At 43.9% G+C, this 20172-nt stretch overlaps 1 protein-coding gene across 1 annotated transcript in view; it reads right to left on the bottom strand.

Moving 5' to 3' along the window:
• LOC146822649 (band 4.1-like protein 4B) overlaps window positions 1-18867 on the bottom strand; it is a 1026350-nt gene extending 1007483 nt beyond the window's left edge. Inside the window, exon 1 of the mRNA XM_085606258.1 lies at window positions 18854-18867. Within this exon, the coding sequence (XP_085462384.1) occupies window positions 18854-18867 (14 nt within the window). The remainder of the gene's footprint in view (window positions 1-18853) is intronic.
• Between the last annotated feature and the right edge of the window lie 1305 nt (window positions 18868-20172).

Genomic DNA, 20172 nt, shown 5'->3' with positions numbered 1-20172 from the left:
AAATATACTGAACTGTATTTTAAAAGAAAATGTTGGCTTGGTCTCTTCAGCCCAAAATCCTATGGGGTGCGTTTGGAGCAGTTGTAAAGGGGAGGGTCTTTGCTCTGATGGTGAGCCACAAGAGGGAACTAACAAAACGTATAGACCAACTCGAAGAAGACATCCTTCAGGGGAAATGACACTAGCACAGTCCCCTGATCAGGCCGCGCAGCGGTTGTTGGTCAAGACACTAGACTATAAGCAGCTCCTCACAGAGGCGGCCAAGGCAAAACAAAAATCAACTTGCCATAACATTTATGAACATGGGGAGAGAACGGGTAAGCTTCTGCCCTGGCTGGAAAAAAGAGAGCAATCATCAAGGTGGGTGCACCAATTGCTTGGGCCCAGGGGGGAAGAAATTACCGACCCCAAACAGATAGCGGAAACATTGGCCACTTACTTTGACTCGGTTTATACGTCAACCGTGACAGTCTCGCCACTTGCGGCAAGGGAACTTCTCTTGACAATCAATGTACCCTGTCTATCGCTGGAAGATAGGGACTCCCTCAAGGGAGAACCTACAGAGGAGGAAATCCAGTTGGCCTTCTGGGATATCAGCTCGGGCAAGGCTATGGGACCCAATGGGCTCCCGATTGAGTTTTTTTAAATCAACGGCTTCCAAATTAATGCCTCACCTCCGCCAAATGTATTTAGAAAGCTATGAAAGTGGAATGTTGCCAGAAAATATCCGATTAGCTTAAATTGTGGTATCCACAAACAAGGCAAACCAGCCAATGATTGCAAGGCATACAGGCCTATTTCTCATCTGACTGTAGAGGCTAAAATACTTGCAAATCTACTAGCTAATAGACTTATCCCCCTAATTACCGGACTTATACACCCGGACCAGTCAGGCTTCATGCCAGGCCGGAACACCGCCCTGAACTTACAACGCCTACACGGGGTGCTGGGTAGACAACACACGATCAGGGAAGACGTAGCCCTGTTGTTCCTTGATGTCAAAATGGCCTTCGATACCATCGAATGGAAGTACATGTTTGCGGTCCTGGAAAGAATGGGATTCGGGCCCAACTTTATAAAATGGATTAAGCTACTGTATGCGAGCCCGACTGCCCAAGAGATAGTGAACCGACACTTCCAGACAGTTTCAACTGGGAAGGGGAACCCGGCAGGGATGCCCCCTATCACCCTTAATATTTGCCATGGTGCTGGAGCCTGTGGCAGTCTAGGTGAGGGGAGACCCTCTGATTCGTGGTCTCAAATGGACAGAGGACCATGAAGACAGAATTAATTATATACGGACGATATCTTGTTATATATGGCCTCTCCGACATCTACCCTCCATCGTATCCTCCACATTTCCCGCATATTGGTCAACCACTCAGGAAACACAATAAACTGATCTAAGTCACAACTATTCTGAGGGAATATGAGATCCCTGTAGCAGCAAAGGGCTTTCGATATCTAGGCATCTTTATAACGACGGACTCAGCCCACTTTTGTGAAGCAAACCTATAAGGGCCCTTGACGCGCTTTTGCGCTGACATCAAACATTGGTGCTCCCTTCCCCTGACTCTTTTGGGACGGGCGGCCCTTTTTAAAATGCTGGCACTGCCGCATTTTCTTTATGTGTTGCAAAACATCCCCAATAGAATTCCTGACTCCAACTGCTCCAATATTTACTGTGCCGTGCACACCTTGCTGTGGGATGGCCAGGCACCACGAATTGCGCAGCAAAAGCTCAGGATGGAATGGTATGATGGGGGAATTGCACTACCCGACCTTAGGTCATATTACCAAGCATCCCAACTAGTTGCGATTAACCGCTGGGCGCACGGGGATCGGGGGGACCCGAGTTTCCACATGGACTGGTGGCTTATGGGACAAGACGGATATTATAAAGTACTGTACATGCACCCCAAGAAATTAGGCCTTACTGGACCGACAGCACGTATAATTGAAACCTGGCACAAGGTCAGATGGGTTGGCATAACAAAATTACACGTGCGACCCTGATCTGGGTGGGACCTAATCGGGATTTCAACAGTGGGGGACATGTGGAACTCCAAAAGATTGGCCACCTTCACCGACCTTCAGGAAGATTATGACCTCACACAAGCCGAAACATTTCGATACCTGCAGATCAGCCATGCGCTCAAAACAGCAATACCGGGGGGCGGTCCACTTCCTGAGGCTGCCCTACTAAAAGACAGGTTGACACTAGACCCCATGACTAAGAAGGCCATATCCCTCACAGATAAAAAATGGATTAATAACCGCCCAGATGTCAATGTTCCTGCAGCCACACTGGGGCACAGGCATGGGTGGGCTTGAGGAGGAAGATTGGTGAGATGCCTTGGCCTCCCCTAGAGAGTTGGCCACCCCCGTGAGACTGTGTCTGGTCCAACTCAAAGTCCTGCATCGAGTCTACCTTGCCGCTGGAGTTTTGGTCAGGATGGGCTGGAGGGCTGATCCTTCTTGCCTCAGACAATGTCAACAGTAGGCGACTTTCTTCCATACAATCTGGGAGTGTAAAGTCGCCCAGGCATATTGGAACGGCATCACCAAAAAATTGGAGAGGGCTGGGGAAAAGAAATTGACGGCTACCCCGAAACTGTGCCTGATAAATGTATGGGATACCACTGACCTTACTCAGACCGAGAAAACATGGGCTTCATTGGGATGGGCCATCGCAAAACGGAACATTGCACAAAAATGGGGCATGGGGGAGATGCCACATATTAGGGATTGAGCTGTTCACATGGACAGATACATGATTGCCGAAAAAGATGTATTCAAATACAGAGGATATCCCAAAAAATGGGATCGTAAGTGGGCAGCATTGAATACATATAGGGGAAATATATGCTTGTCTCCAACAGTGGAGCTGCGACGTAGTGGAGCTGTGAAGTAGTGAAGCCGGAATGCATGACCCATTTACTGCCGTTAGAGAGCTGCCAGAATAAAGAGTCAAGGTGTTATCAATGAATGGAAAAATAACTCGTACAGATTGTGCACCTAAATGTATGTTGCAGCTGAAATGCATTGCTGTGCTGTTTGTTGTACTTACCAATAAAAACAGTTTATTAAAAAAAAGAATATCAGCTTTACATAACACACGGGTAATAAAAACCACATCAACTTACAGAAGGCAAACTTACGAACGTTTTTACAGATTACTATACAATGTGCATGAAGAAACAATGAAGACCCACTAACTGTGCGATTTTCACTGTTCCATGATTAAACCATTGAACCGCTTATGCAAGTTATGAGTCTTGGTCTGTTACACTTCCACACGTTTGGGTAACCCCTTCAGCAACACACTGTCACGTCCACATCCAGGCTTCACCATGTCCCCATTTAACAGACAATAAGGCACCTTTACCTCCTTTTTGACATTCCACACATTACTATCACTCAAAAGAACAGAAAAACAATTCACCCTTTTGATCTGCAGCGGCCTAGAAAATCTAGACAAACCCTTGCTATCCATCGATCCCTTCCCTTCTTCACACACACCCAATCCCCAACAGCCAACCGTCCTTCAACCCCTTCCTTGGAACTCCCAGGTGACACACCATCATCCCTTTCCCTCAGCACCCCTTTGATAAGGAATGATCGTGCCTTCCTTCCTCTAATTATTTCAAAAGGTACTTTAACAGTAACACTATTCGTAGTTGATCTGTAAGCCCATACCAGCTTACGCACAGCCACTCTCCATTGCTCACCTTGACTTGGGGCCAACTGGATGCCCTCTTTCAATGTCCTGTTCTATCTTTCCACCAGACCATTACTTTGCAGATAATATACAGATGACCTGATGTACTCTACACCATACAACTGCAAAAAGGACTTCATAGCCTGTGATGCAAACTGCACACCATTGTCAGTCGCAATTGCCTTGGGGATCCCTTCTCGTTCCCGTAATCTCTCCAAAACTTTGATCACGTCCTGTGTCGTTACATGATTCATAAATTCAACCTCCGGCCACCTTGAATAATAATTATTATAGACTTGCACATGCACAGGACAAGCACCCAAAACATTGTAAGGCCCTGAAATGTCCATACCAACTTTTTTCCCAGCATCCATCTTCTGCACATCTAGAGGAGAATAAATCACAGTTTTCTATGATTCATCACTCTAAGCACACGCCAGACAGTCCCTGACCTCCCTTTCCACATCTTTATCCAACCCGGGCCACCAATACTCCACTCTAATTCTCCGCTTAGAGGCACTCATGCCCACATAACCCTCATGTGCCAGTCCCAGAGTACGGGACCTTAAGACCTCTGGCACAACCAACAGCTCCCCTCTCAACAAGACACCACTCACCAACCACAACTCTGTACTTATGTTATATAACAACTCCACCTTCTCTGGAACCTTTCCCTAGGCCACCCTACAGGGCATGTACTTCATAACCTCCAACACCTTGCCCTCCTTCACCTGCTGCTGCCACTCCTCATGCTCAATACGACTTCCCTAAATAGTACAAGCAGCCATTACCATTTCTCCATCAGCATCCACCACATCACCATCCAAACACTCCACTGGTAATCTAGATAAGCAATCTGCCACTATATTCTCCTTTCCCAGCATATACTCAATAGAATATGGAAATTCCATAATCTGTAAAACCCAACGCATTATCCTGGACAAAGTTGAACTGGTCCCTTTGTTGGTGAACACTTCAACTAAAAGGCGATGATCACTGTGGGCCACAAACTGTGTTCCCCACACAAACTTTTGAAAGTGGTTCACCCCCCACCAACACGCCAGGGCCTCTCTTTCAATAGTGAAATACATGCGCCCCACACCCTTCAATGGCCTGGACACATAAGCAATCATCACCTCTCTACCTTGTCTTTGTTGTACAAGCACAGCACCCAAGGCACTGGCATCAGGGCACACTATGCTTGTGTCATGGGTATCAAATGGCTTGAGAACAGGCACAGACGCAAACTCCCCCTTGATTTGTTTGAAAGTACGCTCACATTTAGGACACCAGATAAACTTGGCATTCTTGAGCATGAAACCCCACATGCACACAATCTTGTCCGCAAACCTTGGAATGAACCGTGAAAAGTATTCAGCCAACCCCAAGAAAGATCTCAATGGATCTTTATCCATAGGTGAAAGAGCATCCTCAATGGCCCTCACCAACTGCAACTTGGGAGATACACCATTTTCATACAGCCAATGACCTAAATACTCAACACCATTGACACAAAATTTACATTTTTCCAGTTTAATAGTCAGCCACTATGTTGCAAAATACCCAACACCACAGACAACACCTCGTCGTGTTTTGTCACATTTTCAGCAAAAATAAATATGTCGGCTTGGAAATACGTCACATTACTTAGTCCCTTAAACAGCTGGTGCATTGCCCTCTGAAAAACAACTGAGGCTGACGCCAAAGCAAAAGGCATGCACTTGAACCTGTACGCTCCTTCTGGGGTAACAAAGGATGTAAGATGTCTAGAATCTGAATGTAACGGTATCTGATGATAAGCTGATGACAGATGCAGCATAGAGAACACTTTCACAGCCTTGATCATCACCAACATTTCCACAAAATTAGGCAGAGGATATCTGTCAACCCAAAGTGCCTGATTCAGATCCCTCAAGTCGACACACATCCTCAAGTCCCCATTGGGCTTCTTAGCCAAGACTACTGGGGACAACCATTCTGAGGCCTTAATCTCCTTGATTATACCGGAAACACACAATTTCTCCAACTCTTTCTTCAAAAGCTCCCTCATCACCATAAGCACAGTCCGAACCTTGTGCACCTTAGGAACCACACCATCCTTCAACACAATCTTATGTGAAAATCCGTTAAGTAACCCTAACTCATTCTTGAAAACTTAAGAAACTTTCTCCTGCCATTTCTCAGTCTGCACCTCACTCACACTTGATTTAGCGCCAAGTACTTGCTCAGGATGGTTGGGATCCAATTTTATCATCAGATCCCTTTGTTGAGGCCACCTTGACAAATACGACCCATCCTTGGCAATGTACACTTTGGAATTTGTCTCTGCTTAATGAATTCTTCTATAGTGGGAACAATGTTCGGGAGAGAGCAGCCAGCCAGGAAACCACCCATGAGAAACCATTGTCTCTAGATTCTTCCAACCTTCCAACAGAGGAGTTAGCCTAACGGCTAGAGCGGTTGACCTTGAATCTGGGGAAGTGGGTTCGAGTCTCAGAAACGACGCTGAACATTCTGTGATTCTGGGCAAATCACTTAATCTCCCTGTGCCTAACAAAAAAATGTATGTGTCCTCATGTAACGCAACTGGTGCTATGTAAAGTGCTCTGATACTTTCAGGTCAAGTTTGCGCTATATAAAACTCTATCAAAAAAAACCTGACAACATGTCCCATGGAATGTCATAACGTGGAAGGCTCTGGAGCACGATGCAACACCCACCCAATGGCCTTTTAGTCTCACATTGTTCTTATTGCCTGTATTGTTTCACTGCTTGAAGGGACTCTTTTTTTCTATGTGTTTCGAACAATTCGCAGGGGGGGCATGTGTTTCCTTTGTCTCTGTCACTTGTTGCACCAAACATGCTAGTGCCCCTGTCTTCCTGTTCTCTATGCAGTATCTTCTCCCTCTCCCCATTCGTTGGGTCACTTCTTGCTTCATCACTCTCCAATGCTCCCAGACCACACTGTGACCCATTAAAAAAAATAAATCAGAATTACATTTTTTATGACAAGCCGGTAGCTGTAAAGTGCTACTCGGTTATTCACTTTCCTTTTTGTTCTGCCGTGCACTTTCTTTTTCAGTTGGCCTTGTTAAAATAGTATTTTAAAAATTACAAAATGACCACCAGATGCATGAGCACACTTGTTCCACAAGGCACGTGTTAGCATATGCACCCATTGGTGACTACCTTGGAATAGCTTTTCTTTAATTCAAACCCCATTCCAAGATAGCCACCTAATGACAAAGCCAATTGCTTGTCCTTTTACAGACTAGCTTTATTGGCTTTGACAATGCTTGTTTATAAAAATAAGTTTGGAGAAGTGGGATAGTATGGCATTAATTTTAAGTTGGAGGTAGAGTGAGTTTTGAGGTTTACTTTAAGTAACATGATGTGGAGATTCTAGGAATCACATGTCATAGATCACTGGTCTCCATAGAATTTCAACCCTATCACCCTTGATGGTGGGCTGCCCAGAAACTGTAGACGTGTGTAATACTTGAGTAGATAAAGTATGCTGTGAATGTGAAAAAAACACAATTTTTGAGTTTTCCTGAGAGTAATGTCAGTCTACATAGGAGCATAACGATTTTACTCTGTGGAAAGTTGAAATGTAGGGTGGATTGGCATTCTATATTCCAGCTAATTCCTATATTAATGAATAGGCAGTGATTTATTCAAATATTTCATCAATTACTTCAAAAACTGCCTTACAATCAGACATCTGGCTAGTTTCAGTTTTTGGTAAAAATAGCTCAGTCCCCTGTGTCCAAGGTCACACACACGTACACCTCTTTTAAAAACATGCACAGGCAATCTTATTTTGTTGTTTATCTTCAGGATTAGTTTCTTTAGGTGCATAGCCCTTCAAAACTAAAATATATAAATATACACAAATTGACACATATTCCTAAATGAGAAGGATACATATAATGTAACATAAAATAGTAAAAACAAATTAAAAAAAAGAAATTAAGTCCCACCTATTTAAACGAAAGTGCAAACACATTACCATCTCAAGTACAGCATCATCCTTTATAGTTCAGGTATGTGATTAACATCTATGGCATCATTAGCTTCAGACATTCTCCAGAAGTTGCACCATGTATGCAGCCAGTTCCACTGTAATTGAAGACAGCAGTCTTGCACTGACTGTGGCACCTGGTAATCATGTAATGTCAGAAACATACTTGCACAGAGCGCATGTGCTCACTACCACATGCAAAGAAGAGAAGCTGGAAGTAGCCGAAAGCTGCATGTCTCTTTTCATAATAGGAAGCTTCCTGTGCTAGTTTTGAGCTAAACTACCCTGTGGGAGCCCTTACTTTTTGTAATGTCGGTATGAATGATGCACTAGCATAGCGCTATGACCATGCAGGATGGGGCAGGGTCAGAAGCAGGGAGGAGGTAGACAGGAATTGAGAGGGAGGAGTTAGTAAGAAGTCGAATGGGTTAGAGAGGTGTTTTCATAGGGAGCTCTGACACAGAAGTGCATACGAAGCAAAATACAGCCCTCATCTCCTGGTTGAAGCCAAAAGAGAGGGAGAGCCTGCCCTCTATTTGTCAGGACTGCGCACTCAAAAAGAATCCTCCTACGGATGCTTGTACAAGTGGATGGGCAGTGCTGCCTCCTCAAAGTAACCCCTTAACATACAGTTTGCCAGAGAAGACTCATTGGCCTGTTAAGCCTGTTAACTTGAGGTTAGAAAGCTGAGACTGCAGTTGTTTACTATCTGCTACATAACTGCTTATCGCTGTTATTTTTCTAGGAAATTATTATGAACTATGGAATGTTAAAACCTGTTTTCCTACATGTTGTAAATTTTGGTAGATAATGGCTATGGCATTCAATGTCATTTGTGCAAAAGGATCTACACCATGGCTTTTACAGAAGCACAGCAAACGCAACATTGGAAGCTGGACAGCTAATTAGAATGCTCTCTTTGCAGGCAAGGCAACTCTTACAGACTTACAAAGGGAGAATTCTGTGTTTTTTAGCTCCCCATCCCTTCAGTGTGGAGGTATCCGGGTGGGCAATATGCCTCCTGGACTCACAACTCCCTCCCAGCATAAGGATTCTGGAGAATAAAGGGGAAGCAGCAGGAGGAGCAGATGTCCCACACCTGAAGCACAGAAAAGTGTCTCTATTCTCCAGAGGTACTTCTTGTGTTTTTTGTGAGAGTGGCTGACGTTTGGGAAATTATTTCTAGGCTCCCTACTTTAATTTCAGAGGGAAAAATGGGCCATTTCTCCTTATTTCTCAGGTGAGAGGTATATCCTTTTCCCACTGCATTCACTATTTTGGGCTGATGGTGGGGACGGTGTGCTAATCGTCTTGCTAAGCATGGTTTCCACCGGACACCTCTCTCAGTTACACCAGATTCCAATTCTGGTAACTCATTGCTATGACATAGCATCAGTTGATATCAAAACTCGTAACTCTGGCCAGGCTGATAGAGCGCTCTAAGAGCCGTTCAGCACGGCGCTGTTTGTGTGCTTTGAGTGAAAGTAGAGAGCTTTCTGAGGTGGGTTAACTTATGGCCGCCCGGAGACTTGTACATTCAATCAAAGTGAATGGCCTGAAGAATTTCGACTGCAAATTTGGTAGTTATACCTTTGAGCCACTAGGTTAAGTGATACAATGGAAATTAATACCTCTGCCTCTTTATAGTGCATAGATGTTGGTAATAGATAGGCACGTTGCTTAGGATGACTTAGAAGGGCATTTGTTGAAACTGCTGAAGGATTTACCTAGAAATGCTATGATACAAGCCATCAGAAGGGAGTTGAGAACAGTAGCCTGGAGTGCCCTGAAGCCAGATTTACAATTCTATTTCTCGATTATAAGCAGGGTCCCTGGTAAGAAACTGTCAATACTAATTTTACCAGAGGTACTGGCAACCTTAACCACTAGGAGGAACCCTGTGATAGATATGTTAAAGCGCCTGGAAGAGCCTGATTTGCGCACTGAGGGAGGAAAAGTAGTTCAAGTTTGACGTATAAAGAGCACTCTCAAACTATGCGTTATTGATACCAGTTAGAAAGAGGACTTTCAGTAGCTCAAAGTTAAGAGTTCAGTTATCCCCTTATTAGGTGCACAGGAGAGCATGGGTTTCTTCCCGTATCTACATGTAATTCCAGATAAGTCTTAACAGAACGAAATTCTGCGGCTGAGGGTGGGAATTGACCCAGGTTTGCGAATATCGGGGTTAAAAACCAAAGTAGAAAAGTGCCATGGAAAATGTCCCTGTAAGGGGGTTGGAAATATTCAGGGATCTACCTTTTGATGGATTCTGTACTCTTCCTTTAGGAAAGGAAAAACAGTCTCCAACCTGTATTCAAAAAGTATGGGATACAGTCGAGAGAAATGGGCTTCAAATTTCTGTGAGATTTTAGATATCAGGATGTAGCCATAGCCACCGGTCAATTACAGTGAAAAAACATAACATCTCCGGTTAGGCTTTCTTCCTCTTAGTGTTTTAAGATAAAGGTCGGCTCGCCCTTAAGCTGGCACAGTGGTGCTTTGACCGGGCAAGTAATGTGTCACAAGTTGCTGGCTATTTTCTATCATCTTTCTTTTAAAATGTTTTTAATATGTCTGGGACTGTTTCAAGAACCTAACTGAGTCCTGTTTGCATCAAGATGATGTTGCAAGGCCTAGTGTGAGTAAGGGAATTCGACCTGTTAACAAGATTGATTAAGAGAATCCACATCATTGTGATAAGCTGCTATGCACACTGCACTTTACAATGTTGTAGCGGAGCAAAATAAGCTGCAAGTTAATGGTTAATTTTGCATCTTTTGTCTTTTGAATGGGTGAGTAATGTATGTGGGACTTGGGTTGTCGACCATCTGCTGTCTTTTAGCATCAGAAATTTAAAGTGTTTATATGGCTTAGCCAAAGTCATGTTTTGGTTAAATTGATCTAATGTGTGCTGCGCAATATCAATTTTATGACATTTGGGATAGTTTACTTATGGATTGAGTAATGTGCAATATTTCTGTAAGAACAGTTTTTTTTTTAAATAAAGTATTTTTGATTTTTTACTTACTTAACTATATTTTAGTGGTTACTGAACCAGCAATTACACCATTTCCTAAATCTGTATATTCCTCCCAACAATGCCTTCTAAATAATTTCCACCGAGGTTGTGGATACCAAGATCAATTTTAATCTAAACATTCTAGTTTCAACTAAAACATAGCGTTATATTATTTAGAACACTGGAATGTTGAGTGCTCCATTGAAGACAATGGAGTGCTCCGAGCTTCTAATGCCTGGTAGAAGCCCGGAGCATCAGCATTCTAATGTTTGTTTCACAGCTGTTACTGTGAACAAAGGCCTTACGGAGCCCGAGGGGATTTCTAACTCCCTCAGGCTCTGTGAGGCTTTTGTTTTAAAAATTGGAACATTCTGCCCTCGAGTGGCAGAATATTTTACTAGCCTTGGAGCCCACTGGCCAGTAAAGTCCCGCTCCCTTGTTAAAGGCCCTCGCCTTCAGCTCGGGCCTTTAACACTGCAGCAGGCCTTTAATGACTGGTAGAGCTGCTACGGCAGGCTCTAAGGCGACAATCAATCACAATTATGGACCACTGTCTGCCTCTGCAGTATGCAATTTTTTATTGCTATCATGAAGTCCAGCATGGTGATGGATTTGTCGGAGTACATAGGATTTGTATTCCCTGCAAACAAACACCTGCTGATCAGTAATGCTCATTCCAATTCTTGCTTTTGGAAGTGTTCTCATAGTGTACCCCCTAATCTGTTTTAAATGTTATCTTTCAACATAAGTACAACACGTTCAGTGAGGAATATAAGGAACACGTTATCAATCAATTACGTTTCTAAGATGCTAATGTTTTCTTTGGCCACTTTAATCTGTATGGGAGTTGGTATAATGACACAGTGGGGAACATGTTCACATCATTTCTACTGGATAATGAGCTTTACTGAGCAATATTGCCAACTAGCATGATATTTTCAAAATATTGAACAAAAGACTTATTTTCCTAAACCATTCTTAAAAAACTTTCAATCAAGAACACAAGATACATTCACCAATAAGAAATTAAACTAATGCAGTGTTGATATCTTAATTAGAACCATTCACCTAAGAACAGAAAGTGAAGTGAAATCTGATTTGTCATGGGTTTCACTTTTTTCACTAGATGCACATAATTCAAATCATGAAGATCTGCTAAATTTGCAGACACAAATATCTCTCAATATATATTTGACCTATCAGTATGTATATTTTGAATTGAGTTTGGCAATATTTCCAAATGCAAATTGAACACTGCGGTTCCTGCCTTCTACTGGTTAGCTTTATATCACCCGAGCACTTGACCCAATATACTTCTTTCTGGTTTCAAATAAAGTATAATGGCATCAGCATATAATTAAATTCTGGGCATGCTATCACGGGGTAGTGCAATTTGTCTTTCTTCTTGAATATCTATTGCCAGGGGTTCAATAAAGAGCAAAAACAAAATTGGAAACAATGGGCATTCTGGCGTAGTTCTGTACCTAACATTTATAGCATTACTCCTCTCAAAATTCATCATCACCTTTCCCTGTCAATGAAATAGAATAAAAATATGAAGACTTTACATGGTTCTTCAATGAAAAAGTAAAATCTATTAAATGCTCTCTCCCAAAAATGTACCCTTTTGCATATGAATTCAACCTAAATTGCAAATCTCAGACACCAAATTTTCTGAGAGAGATTTAATCAAAAGCATTGCCAAGATGAAAACTTTGAATCAGTTTTTGATGTGGTTTCAGGAAATATTGCTAAAGAAATGTCTAGATACATGTTTCCCCTCTGGTCACTTTAATTATTTTTCTCCAATAAAAAGTATGTTCAGCTGATGCAAATGACCTTATTAACTTCTGCCCTCTATCAGTCTTATCTTTCATATGGAAAGTGATAGAAAGCTGTATCTCTAAACAAGTTTCTCAATATATCATGAGTAAAGGACTCCAAGATAACTTGTGATCCGGATTCAGACCAAGTTGTAGCACCAAGACTACTCTTCTTCAGGTAGTAAATGATGCAGGCTGCTGCCTCGAATTGGAATTGGCTAATTCATTCCTACTGATGCTCCTAGGTTTATCCACTACCTTCAACATTGTTAATATGAAAACATCCTTAAAGATTGAAAGTGCATTGATGGTGTGGTCTTAAATTGACTTTCCTCTTACTTATTGAGCTGGTTCTATTCTGTTATATTTTGGAACTCTAAGTTGAGACCTGTTAAACTGCAACAAGGGGATCAACAAGGTTCCAAATTGTTCCCCTTAGGCTTACCCTCTGTATGGGGCCACTGGAGTCATGCTCAGTTAATCAGGGATCCTGTACTGTTGATCTGTTCATTAGACACAGATGCATCCCAAGGTCTTCTCTCCCAAGGATATATTTGTCCTCGCTAACATCTTGGAGACTGAGTTTCAAGGGACCAGTAGGCACTACTGTTGTACAAACGCATAAAAGGTTCCTGATAATCTATGCCGAGTAGAGGGCTGGCTCCCGGAGGACAGGTGGGGTTCAGGACCTGGCTGCAGGTCAACCACCGCTGTGCATGGCAAAAGGCTATGCAAAATAGGTGTTGGCCACCCTGCGGCAAATTGGGCTCAGGACCTGCCCACATACCATGGCCAGCACCCAACCTCCATAGAGCATGGCCAGAGGCTTTGTGCAGCAGTGTTTGGCTGTCCCACTACAGGTTGGGCACAGGGCTTGCTGCAGAGAGGACTTACTAGTACATAGGCAGGCTTAAACAAAATATCACTGGATTTAAAAATAGTTGGGGAAATATTGTTGCTCTTGTGTGCAAATCTGACATTACTACTTTGGGACGCAGGTCCATCGTAGCATATTTGAACAGCTGTGGACAGACAGGACAAACAACATACATTTTTATTATTTTTAAACCAATAAAGATGGTTCTAAAAATAACCCTTCAGTTTGATTTAGCAAAAAGTAACTGAAAATCAGGGTGTCTGTACTTGGGAAGAGAAATAAAAAAACACCTTTTGCAAATGAGTCATTGGTATTAAATAATGATTCTGTGAAACCATGCACAAGAAATCTGAAAGTAATACAACCTGAATTAAAACAGATAAATACTTGTAAGATTACATTAGTGAGACCGGTTCAAGCAGCAACTAAATATGAAACTTGTAACAAACAGAATTGATAGTAGAGGTAATCATGATCCCACCTCAGTTTATGTTAAAACCAGACCTATGATTGTGAGGAGGATAGGTGATCATATCTCTTGCCATTCTGGTTCCAGGCTGTATCTTCAGCCTACCCATAAGAATTAACTGACGTAATTATCTGTAAGTATTTTTTAAAAGAACACAGCAGTGGCATTGGTCTACTGAAAGTCAAAAAGCTCTGGTCTCATCCAAAGAATACCATACCAGATATCCGAGTTTCAAGGTTATCAGAGAAATGCCCTAGTGCCCAGGGTACTTCTGCTAAAATAAATTCAAATGTATCACTAATTAATGAAAGGGTCCTGAGAGAAAAATGAGTTGTGGGAAGGCGAATAAGCAAGTTGCTTTCCCATATAACCAAACAATGACAGAGGGACATTGTGATTTCCTTATTCTATTAGAGGACAGTTGTATTGTGATATTACCTTGTAGCGTGGCACAGAGCGAGGCATGCATGTTGTGTTCCAATGTGAATTCCAGTCCAGGAGATCAGTTACTACTGGTGTCCTGGAGTGGAAGCCGTGCTGACTGGCTCTCACCTGTTTTATCTGTCAGCTATCAATTAAGTCCTTGGAAGATACTCCTGCGTGGACTCATCATTACAAGGACCTTGATAACCATTGTACTGCAATTCTGTACCTTGATGCAAAGTGAATGAGTAACAGGGGAAATATATTAAGCCCCCATGATAGAGTTCACTTCTTAAGATCTTTGCCTATTTCACTGGTTTGTAATAGATCTTATCAGGTTATTTGGACTTGACAGCATATGTAATATTTCCACAGAGTGAAACTGGATTTTACCATACAAAATAGAGGTGCACCCGAACCAGCACAGGATAGACAGCCTCATAGTGGCAAATGATTTTCCCCAGGAAGATAGACTGGTAAGAGATGGAAACATTAAATAACTTTAAAGTGATTTATGTGGAATTGAGCATCTTTTTCTGAATGCAATAGTTTTTATTCTGGGAGATTTTAATCTACACATAAACACCAAAAATATAGATTGTGTATAGGAAGACCATTAAAGGTCAAACACATTCGAGCAGTGTTTTTTCCCAAAGCATTAAAATTAAAAAGGGAATCGGAGGTGTAGCATTTTATGTCTTGACTAATTATGCTATGTTTAAATTGGCCAAGCATTCCAGACATTTCTCAATGATAACCAACCCTGTCCAATTGATTACATGTCTACAATGGTATGGCCTTTTGAACTTTTTTCTTATTTTAGAATTTTGAAAGAAGAAGGAAGTGATCTTTGGCCATTGTAAATAAGATTATGTAAATTATGAATATTCAAGGAAAAGCATTCTAGCAATTGATTAAGACTACCCATGACAACTAAACAATATGATTAAATGAAAAGCATCTTGGCCAACTAATTTAATACCAGAATTATGTAAACAAGTGCAAAAACTCAGAGTCAGAAATGGTAAGGTATTTGGAATTATTAAAAGAGGTAAAGGCCTGTCTGAAGCTAGAGCTGAAGAAATGAGTCAGGAAGCAGGATACTCACAAAGGGAAACATGTTATTAATATTCGTTGGTTTGATAGGTACTTCCAAGAATTTCAAAGCAATTTAAGAAAAATGTATGTTAATTTAAAAAGAGACAATAATCTGAGGGAAAGGGGACAATATAAGCATTATTGAAGCAAGTATAGGAAACGTCTGCAGATTAGGAAATTTGAATTTATTATGATGTGCTGGTATCAAATTTCAGTTGCTATTAATATTAAAGACAGTAGAGAATTCTAGAGGTTAGTGCTTCACGGAGTATCAAAAAAGAAACTGCAATTGACATATATAATATCAGAGGAGTCAAATACGTCTTATATAGGAGAAATATATGAGATTTTTGCCTCACTGAGCAATCTACCAGCCCATCAATGTGATTCAAGACACAAAAAGTGATGGGAAGAATGCTTAAAAATAGTCTAACCACTGGCAATCGCTCAGTGTAGAATTCCAACCCATCATTCTTTTACCAATGATTCCACCTCAATATGCTCGCTATGTTCATATTGGCCATTAAGAATGTGCTACCTCTGAGGGCCGGAGCCAGACAGCAAGATGGCCGCTCTATTGAAAGGCTCTGCCAGCCGAAACTTTCATCTGACATCTATCCTGCACCAACGAGCTCAAGCATGGCAGCAAACCTACTGCCCACGAGACTACAACTGCGAAGAGCCCTCATACACAAATTGTGGGCCCATGCTGTGCTGGAGACAGCTGTGTGGAAGCTGACCTCTTTGCAGCCCAGGCTGCCTCTGGGTGCTGCCTACCTAATGTGTAAGCAGAGACCGTGCCCTCCTGTGCTGCCGCTGTAGGGCGGACCCCAATAAGTCCTGCTGCTGCAGGGAGCTGCCGACACGGCAATCCTGACAGTCAGCTCTTGGGGCTCGCTGGCTTGAGGCAGGGGACCGGCGTGGGGTGCCCATGATCCCAGGCCTCACTAGGCATGGTGCGGCGGTGGCCACCACCGGTTCCTACTGGTGCTTGCTAGGCCCTGGGGGAGTGGGGCCAATTAAACAGACTGATCCCGGTGCTGAGTCGGCGAGTGATTGCCCCTCCTAGATTTGACTAGGACTGGAGCCCGGGACTGTGGCCTTCTCGTGGGCAGGCTGGACAAAAGCTGACTGCAGCCCCTACTTGGTCAGTGCTGCGGCGATGGTGTCCCTGGTGGCAGCGCTACTGTTTGACCCCTGTCAGTCACCACCATAGAGGAAGCATTGAACTTTGCTGTGCTGCCTGACCCTGTGCCTCTCTGTTGTGCTGGGCCCTACCACCAGCTGTGGGCCCCTACCTGGCTCCTATGGCTGAAGCGTGTGGGGCTCGTACAATGCTCTAGAAGTGCTGATTTCTTCCCCGCTGGGGAGCATTGACCACTGCTACGCTGCCTGCCTCTAGCACAGACTACTAGGCTGAGCCCTTCTGCTGGCTGCAGGCCAAAATTAAGCTCCTTTTGCTGTACTGTGTAGTACATCGGAGTCTGCTCATGCCCTCCGTTGCTGGTTGCCTCCCATGGTGAGGCGGGGTTGCTTGCATGAACAGTGGTCTGAGTCCATTCTCGACCTGCTGGGCCTGACTGCACGACTGTCCTGGCCGTCCCTCCAGGCTGATAGACGAAGGACGCCGCGTGGGTCGGGGCTCCATCTAGCATCGGCGTTGTTTGAATGTGGGGTGCCCCTTGAACCTGGCAACTTGACTGCTACGCTGTTCACTGGCACCCTACGCTCCAGCTGTACCGTAGGGATTGAGGTCCCCATCCCACAACCTACTTTCAGCCCTGGGTCTGCTCATGCCCCCCTCACTTGGCACCCAGCCAGGGGTGTGGAGGGACCCAGATGCAATAGACCTTTGCTACTCCCGCTAGGTCCCCTTGCCTGGCCTGGATATCCTACATGCATCAGCCCTGTGGGGCCATCTGGTTCTGCATTTCGGTGCAAGTCTCCAGCCTACACTTCCACCATTGCCCAGTGATCTGCGCCCTGCACGTAGATGCAATGAGTAAACAAGACAGGCACCAATCAAAACTTTAGTTTGAGAGCAAGAGAGAAACTCGACAGGCAAACCAAGACCCATCGCAAGATGAACAGTGGGATATCTCTTGCGCAGCCTTTGGACACGATGAAGACCGCAAAGAAATCCCATTGGAAGTCAAATCTAGCCCGTGAGCAAAAGATGCCTAACTAGATCTCATGGCAAGCTGCTTGGATCACATAAAAAAAGAGGGTCAACAAACATGCAGACTGGCTGGAGCACCTTGAAAACAGAGTATCCTGTCCTTGACTGGGTGACTAGCGATAGCCAAAATGGTTGGGCTGGCCAAATTCTTGTATCTCTTCATCAACATCCCCATGCTGCCTACCTCTTAATTCCTCCAGCCCCTGTGCTCCAATGTGATAGGGCTTGCATCGGCTGGAAAGCAGCCAAGAACTGCAGGGGAAATATTCACACTTCCATTGTGACAGGGTGACCTTAATGCACCAGACATGACATTGTACACACTCTGTACTCAGGCTCAATATCTTCACTTCTGACTATATCCTACTCGATTCCAGCCACGCATGTCGAAGGAGACAGATGAGGCATCTCTTTAGCCGCTATCTACCGTCCTATATCAGAAACACAGGCCTTCATGCACAGAGATTGATACAGTTGAATGTGTTCGAATAGGCATGGGATGGCCTGCGCAATTGAGCCAGACTGAAATACATATCTGCACCAACTACCCCCTTAGTGCGCAGCCCAATGCTCTCTGACCTGACGGAAGATGGCACTAGAGCACAAGCACACAAGAGTAAAATATTTGCCTATGCAGACCAGTAACCTGAAAGCCAATTCCTTCCTCCTTTCGCTCTTACCAAATACCCTCACCCTACTACGCTAGACACCTTGCTTTACCACCAGATACGCGCCACATGCAGACCATTGCATGACACATTCCCCGAGCCTCTAACCATGCTACACTCTCTGGAACACATGCTGACAAATACCTTCTCCCGTATATTAGTCACTTGACTATATGCTATTGTGTAAGACAAGGCACCCAACCGTACCAACATCCCGCGATATCTGGGCCTGTGATATTGACCCTCCCATCAAAGATGAACAGTAGGGATATTACTAGCAGAATGCAGTTCTCTCGCCGAACTATAGACAGAGACTTTATAATTTTAAGCTCCTTCACCAACCATATCGTACACCATCCCAACTACAGATTATGGAACAGGAGATGGATGCGAACTGCATGAGGTGTCTGCCTCCTCAGGCCTCCTTTCTGCACCTCGCCTGGGACTGTCCATGAGTGGCGGACTATTGGCAGAAAGTGCAACAGTTTGCTGGCCAACCCGTGCAGCAGACCCCACTGGTATGCCTTTTGGGCTATGTAAGAGACCTCTCACCTGAGATTCGCCATCTCGCTGCTTTGAATGAATTAAAGAATGAAAAAGAGTTATAAAGCGCAACAAATGCCAAAAGGCAACAAGGCGTTAATAGCAGTTAGTCTTCGGGAAAGGGGAGAAATAAGAAGGAGCTGGCAGATGGTTGTTACAAATTGAACAGCCAGGTCGTTTAAAACCTTACGAAATAAGGCATGAGATTGAAGATTGGAAATTGATGGGGAAGCGAGTTCCACAACTTGAATGCTGCCACTGAGAAAGCTCTGCCTCCCCATCATGTTCTCCTGTACTTAGGCTGATTAAGAGATATTTGCCTGAGGATCAGAGATGTCTATGCTCTTGCTCCTGGCTAAGTGCAGAGTTGCTGTACATTGGGGGGGGGGGGCGGGGGGGGGGGAGACCTGTGCCCAGAGTCAAGTCCTGGCTGCAAGATGTGGCCTACTGTCATGAACAATTAGCCAACTATGGGGAACAAATGCCGCTGATATCTCCCAAGATTTCTGGGAACCACTTCTATCATACTTACATCTTCAGCATTCCCCTCCTTGATTGCCTGCAGAGATGGGCCTACCTGTGGGCTCCAGATCCCTGGAATTTGTGGCAGCAGCACCCCTATAAGTACACATACATCACTGTGGGATGCTTGATCTCCCCCAGATGTAATCAAATTGGTGGACTGCAACATAACACTATAATTTGAAGTAGTCCAGATTTCGTTAAGCTCTATCGTTCCTTTACAGTAATTTCATCATGTCTACATTTCAGCTTTTGTCAGCATGGGACACTATATTGCTTCATTGGATCTGCCCAGCCAGCCTCTCCACCCCCATTCCTCTCCTCTCCCCTCCTCCCCCTCTTTTCTGTTTTTCTCATTATTAACTGTTTTGAGGCCTTTGTCTCTATGATGTTCAATATTTTAAATGGCAACAAAAACAACTTTAAAAAAACAGAAGGCTTTCCCTCTCCCCCCGACCACCTTACCTGCTGCGGTTTGGCCATTTTTAGACCCTGCTTTGGCTCAGTTGCTCCAAATTTAGACCCCCAGCAACTTTTTTTTTACTTTTTTCTCATGCCTTTTGCTTTACACCTTTTGCTTCTCTTCAGTATTTCACCTCCACCTTTTCCATCTGTGCCCCACACGCACCCAGTGTCACAACCCCTGGGCCACCACCGACTCACCACAGCCTGAGATGCTACTCTGCACCAGCCCTCCACGCCATGAACTCAGGATGCCCAACCTGGTGCTGCACCCTGACCTCTCATGCCAGAAATGAAGATGCGTTCTACTGCGCCAAATGCTGCCTCACCTTCACTCCTTCCAA

The sequence above is a fragment of the Triturus cristatus genome, chromosome 5_2 (genome assembly GCF_964204655.1).
Source record: "Triturus cristatus chromosome 5_2, aTriCri1.1, whole genome shotgun sequence".
In the NCBI taxonomy this organism is placed as follows: domain Eukaryota; kingdom Metazoa; phylum Chordata; class Amphibia; order Caudata; family Salamandridae; genus Triturus; species Triturus cristatus.
The sequence above is the reverse complement of the archived record's forward strand: the minus strand, read 5'-3'. Positions and strand labels throughout refer to the sequence as shown.